Below are 5,439 nucleotides of genomic sequence, written 5' to 3'. Positions count from 1 at the left end.
GTTCATCCAGAGGCAGCATCGATCGGCTTCAGTTAGCAGCAGTAGCGAATGAATCACTCGGGTTCAGTTAACAGCAAGGGATCGATCGATCGCTCGGGTTCAGTAACGCATAGCTTGCAGTGCAATCGCTCGGGTTCAGTTAGAGCCCAACGCCTCGCTCGGCTTCACTTAGAGCCCAACGCCTCGCACACACGCGCGTACGTATGAGAGAAACGTGCATCGCTCGGCCCCCGACCACCCACCGTAACCGGGAACTCCCCCGATATTTTCCACGCCCTCGCTTCTACCACGGTTTTTTCCATCACGGACGGCCAAAAGAATGTCATGCAACTGCATCTCCGGCCCGCCCAGGATGAAAAGCCCATTTTCTATCATGATTTTTTGTCATAGAAGTAGGACCCCACCACATCTATGATGATACCCGGTTTTGTCACAATTATCGTCATAGAAGTGTCATAAGCATGACAGGAAAAAAAATCGTTCGGCCCAAAATGTCACGGATGTGTCTTTTTTTGCAGTGTATGTTGTTATGTTGTTTGACCGATAAAGACCTTCGTAGAATATGTAGGAACCAATATGAGCATCCAGGTTCCGCTATTGGTTATTGACCAGAGATGTGTCTCGGTCATGTCTACATAGTTCTCGAACCCGTAGAGTCTGCACGCTTAACGTTCGATGACGATTTGTATTATGAGTTATGTGATTTGATGTACCGAAGGTTGTTCGGAGTCCCGGATGAGACCACGGACATGACGAGCAGTCTCAATATGGTCGGGACATAAAGATTGATATATTGGACCATGTTATTCGGACACCGGAAGTGTTCCGGATTGTTTCGGATAAAACTGGAGTGCCGGAAGGGTTACCGGAACCCCCCGGGGAAGTAATGGGCCTTAGTGGCAAAGCGACTTTTCGGTGGACGGCGCCTCGTGTGGACTTAATCATGGCCGTCGAACAATTCCTGGGGATTGGCAAACATCACTTCGCTGTCTCCCCCTGTCCGTTCCCTAGTAATAGGTAGTAGGTTCATAGGCGTATCGGTGTGGAACAAATGTTTCGCTGATGTGGAGCTGGACTCGCGGAGTGCGCGGGCTGGTATCGGTGCAGCTGCGTTTGGTCCAGTTGTAGGCTAGTCTCGAGTCAAGGCGCAGGTCATGTTGGCCCACATCGCGTGGCCAGCTATCCCTTTCTCAAAGCACTGTCCGTCAGGGCCCAGACCCATCGCCTCCTGCTGCTCCTTTCTCCAGTTCGTCTTCCTCCTCCGGATCGAGACCTTGGAGGCTGCTCCATGGACCTGTCCATTGAAACAGAGGGCGATTCCGAACAGAGGTAATTCAAATGCCACTTAGCAGAGCTACGAGTGTTTGTCTCCCGCAAAAGATGAAGTTAGGATTAGATCTGGTTGCTTGGGCGATGTAGTCACCGTTTGTCCATGAAATTTCTTGATTTGATTTTTCCGCGCAGGCTTAGCCGCGGGCATGCGGGCCCTGCTGGTGCTGCCCGGCCTGTAGAGTCCCAGGCTTCTATCAGCGTCGCCGAGGCTGACATTCGCCGTGCAGGGGACCTTCATAGCGGTGGCGGAGATGCCGGATTTCTTGGCGAGGACCCGCTCTTGCAAGTTTGTTCGGAGGCCACGAGCGGATGGACACGCAGGTAATCGCTCGTAAAACTGATTTCTTTTTTCTGCTGGTCATATATGCAAAAACGATTTCATTAGCATCTAGCTATATGTTATGTAGTAATTTAGTACAGGTCTGTACTAAATTCCCATTGGGTGTCTGACTGATTACACTAAATTTCTGAAATTACTGGGATTATCTGCGTGCGGACTGTTGGGCAGTGTTCGTGTTCTTTGAATTTGCATATCCTGTTTGTGGCTAGTTTAACTAAAAATTCGAGAGGTATCCGAGTACGATGTTAGGAGAAGATTTTGTTTGCATTTCTTTTTTTTATCTGCAGTCCTACTTTGTCGTCGTTGCCTTTGTATAAAATTGGAAATCAAGGGGGCAATCATTGTCATATCAGTGTAATCTGGTGGATTGAGGAAAAGGCATTTATTTTCTTTTTTATGCGAATTACTGAAATTATCTTTCAAACATAACAGGGTAAGGATCAGAAAGGCCCCCACTGAGTGCGAGCTCAAACCTAACCGGAAAAGTTCCCTTGAATTATCCATGTGGGCGTTCATATTGAAAAGGGATGGCAATGTTGTCAACCCAGCTGTCGGGACTTCATTTGATTCATTGGATGAAGCCTATCAATTCTACAATTTGTATTCGTGGGAGCTTGGATTCGGAATAAGGTATTCAAAAAGCAGGCTAAATGTGGAGCGGATGAAGTGCATGCAGGAGATAGTCTGTGGATGTGCGGTGCATCTTGTTTTTCATTTTGTGCATCACTGTTTTGGGCAAAAAATTGTCTATACAAGCATATGTTGTAGGCTGACAAATCATGTTATGTGCATCGGCAGGGTAAACCAGAGAGGGAGAATACACGATCAACACGGTGCGGCTGTGCTGCCCGGATCAGGCTGCTTCGGTCGGACGACAATGGATGGTATATTTCAGAGCACCGGGCGGCACACAACCACTCTTTGTCAAGCACTTGTGGTGAGAAAATGCATTGGCCGTCACACAGGCTCATTGACCGGTATACTAAGGATCATGTTAGGCAGCTTAGAGAGAACAATGTCAGTCTTGGAAAGGTTTTTAGCATAGTTGGTAGATTTTTTGGATCAGTTGATAATGTGCCATTTACAAAACGATCACTGAAGACGCTGTGTTGCAAGTTGAACAAGGAGCAGTCTGATTCAGATGCCCGGAAAACAATGGACATACTTGCGGAGATGAAGGAAAACGATCCAGAATTCAACTATAACAGAGCCTAACTTCAACAACGAGAGCCTAGACGTAATTGATGGTGTCCCTTCCACACCACTGGATCCACCAGAACAATCGCCATGGCTATCTAACTCATCCGGGGAAACCTCGCTCATTGTATCTTGATTCATAACTCTTGTTGATCCCTCCACGGCAAAATGAGTATCCATTCCGACAAACACCATGAACTACAGACCGAAATTGCAGGCAAACTAGTGAGATTTAGGAAAGAACTGCTAAATTGTTACTGAAAGCGTGAGGCTGTTCATACCTTTTTCGGCGGCGGCTTCTTGCTGAACAAATCGCTGATAGGCAAAAACATAAATGTTGACCGCTAACTGGAGGGTGGGTGAGCTCCCGTGCGCGGCCATGGCGTTCTCGATCGCCTTCTTGTTCTTCCTAGGACTCTGGTTGGTGGGTGGGTGGGGAGATGGATTGTTCAAGAAGATGAGCTGCGCGTGTAGATGCGGTAAATGCGTGAAGTGACTAGAGCACTGGGATTGCTTTGATTGGGGTGGGCCTCAAAAAGCATCCTTTTGCACGTCAAGACGTGGCAAAAACAGTGACACTCGCTGCTGTTCCATCTTGCCCATTACGAGGCCTGTAGATGTTCACCCTAACCAACTATTTCAGTTGCTAGCTGTGTAAAAACGAATTACCAATGTGTTTATTATGGCAGAACCGCATTGATAATGGTTCAGAGCCGACCGTAAAAGTAGTTAAAAATTGTATAAAAAAATGGTTGACTCGCTAATTGCGTTTTTTTGGCTGTGAAAAATGGTTGATTATATTACGTGGTAGGACTGGAAGTCATATTCACATGGAGAAAAAAAACAATATTGTGTCTGGTGGGCGAGGTTAGAAACGTACGGCTAAATTGATCGCTAATGTTTATAGCGTGAGGATGTACCCGGGCTAGCTACAATTGTGCCGTGAGTGAGAGGAAGAGAAAGGTGCCCAGGCTGCCCTGTATACTTTTGGCACAGCGACAGACCTAGAGTGTGCCGCGGTACATGGAACAACGCCTAGATTCTGTCACCGCATCAACATCTCTGTCAGCCGAGATACATGGGGGGCAAGCGTCTACGAGGGGACAGGCTCCGTGAATACAGGGGCGAATCTAGCCAGTGTGGAAAACGGACGGCCTGGATATGGTCCACATAGTGCACGTCCACCGTTACCCTTTTTCGGCCTTAGTGGGCCTTAGGGGAGAGAGAGAGGGCAGCAGCCAAGAGGTGGCGCCCCCTAAGGGGAGTCCGAATAGGACTAGGGGAGGGGGGCGCGGCCCCTCTTTCCCTCTCCCTCTCCCTCTCCTTCCTTCTTCTCCTACTTGGACTAGGAAAGGGGGGAGCCAATTCCTACTTGGAGTAGGACTCCCACCCTTGGGCGCGCCCCCTAGGGAGGGACGGCCTCCTCCTCCCCTCCTTTATATACGGGGGAGGGGGCACCCCATAGACACACAGGTTTGTCGGATTTCGGCTTCTGGCAAACCCTTGAGGTTCGAACAGTGGGGTGCGCGCACAGATCTCCTCCCCTCTAGCTCGGACGCTTTGTAGGATCTTATGGCCTAGCTCGACGAACTCAAAGAATGAGAGACACAAGATTTATACTGGTTCGGGCCACCGTTGTGGTGTAATACCCTACTCCAGTGTGGTGTGGTGGATTGCCCCTTGGGCTGAGGATGAATAGTTACAAGGGAAGAACAACCTCCTGAGGAGAGGTGTTCTTGTGCTTGGCGAACTTGTCTGGGGCTAAGGATGGAGTGGCTATGATCCAGATCCTCTCTTCCCTTCTATGGTGGTGGCAAATCCTATTTATAGGGGCCCTGATCCTCTTCCCAAATATTGATCGGGAAGGGACCCCCCAACAACCAATTTGAAGGGGGGCAGCTAGTACAAGCTATCCTGACAAAAGGTGGTCTTCGCCTGCCAAAGGCTCTGGCGGTGACGCTGCCTTGGGCTTCACGGTGACCTCCATCTTGTTGTCCTGCTGTTCTTGGTCTTGTTGCACCGATATGGAAACCTTTGCCTGATTCCTCGGGACTCCTCTCCTGCACTTGCCTTTTTAGCACCAAAGAGGAAACAAGGACACTACGCGCGCTGGCACCCGCCTGGTGCCCGCCTGGCTCCAGTCGTCATGGCTTGCATCACAGAAACCTCGCGAGGTATCCCGTGCCTTGATCTCTCCGCCCCTCGCGATCCAGCCTGGTGAGGCCGCCCCTGAGGAGGTCTTGCGTCGTCTGCCTCGCGAGGGTCTTGAGTGTTTGTTGGTGAATATGGGTCGTACAGGCCGCTGGTGGACCCACGTTGTGGGCCGCAGGCAGGCAAGTCTGGGGACCCCCATTCCCAGAACACTGACAGTAGCCCCCGGGCCAATGCGCGCTCGGGCTTGGCTTCAAGGCGAAGCCAAAGGGCAAGTGCGGAGCACCGCGGGCCCCCGCAGCGTGCGGCCGTGCTTGACGCGTGGCGACCTATTGGACGTGGGCGGCCTCGCTTCCCCACGCATCCTTCATATCTGCCTGGCTAGGCGGCCGCGACGCCTTTACAAAGTTATTACCCTG

General features: G+C 50.5%; 1 protein-coding gene and 1 long non-coding RNA gene across 3 annotated transcripts; one reads left to right on the top strand and one right to left on the bottom strand.

Annotated features, from left to right (window-relative positions):
- The first annotated feature begins 1,061 nt into the window (after window positions 1-1,061).
- LOC119317597 (putative protein FAR1-RELATED SEQUENCE 10) lies at window positions 1,062-2,913 on the top strand. Of its 2 annotated transcripts, none has more exons than XM_037592081.1 (4): window positions 1,062-1,329; window positions 1,560-1,653; window positions 2,105-2,369; window positions 2,471-2,913. In XM_037592081.1, exons 1-4 carry the CDS (start codon window positions 1,155-1,157, stop codon window positions 2,885-2,887), a joined length of 951 nt encoding a protein of 316 aa, XP_037447978.1. In that variant the 5' UTR covers window positions 1,062-1,154; the 3' UTR covers window positions 2,888-2,913. The 2 variants fall into 2 exon arrangements, with proteins under 2 accessions (XP_037447978.1, XP_037447979.1); XM_037592082.1 differs by having other exon boundaries at window positions 1,068-1,329; window positions 1,465-1,653.
- LOC119317598 lies at window positions 2,711-3,385 on the bottom strand. The gene is made up of 2 exons (XR_005153669.1): window positions 3,151-3,385; window positions 2,711-3,067 (listed from the first exon to the last, which is right to left on the bottom strand). It is a non-coding gene; the product is annotated as an uncharacterized LOC119317598 (long non-coding RNA).
- Window positions 3,386-5,439: the final 2,054 nt, after the last annotated feature.

The sequence above is a fragment of the Triticum dicoccoides genome, chromosome 6A (assembly GCF_002162155.2).
Source record: "Triticum dicoccoides isolate Atlit2015 ecotype Zavitan chromosome 6A, WEW_v2.0, whole genome shotgun sequence".
NCBI classification, from domain to species: Eukaryota; Viridiplantae; Streptophyta; class Magnoliopsida; order Poales; family Poaceae; genus Triticum; species Triticum dicoccoides.
The sequence above is the reverse complement of the archived record's forward strand: the minus strand, read 5'-3'. Positions and strand labels throughout refer to the sequence as shown.

Excerpts from the sequence above, each read along its gene's own strand:
- LOC119317597 (XM_037592081.1), top strand. The coding sequence starts at position 1,155 with ATGTTGGCCCACATCGCGTGGCCAGCTATCCCTTTCTCAAAGCACTGT. Across the intron at positions 1,330-1,559 it reads GAGGGCGATTCCGAACAGAG|GGGACCTTCATAGCGGTGGC; the intron begins GTAATTCAAATG and ends TTCGCCGTGCAG. Across the intron at positions 1,654-2,104 it reads ACGAGCGGATGGACACGCAG|GGTAAGGATCAGAAAGGCCC; the intron begins GTAATCGCTCGT and ends CAAACATAACAG.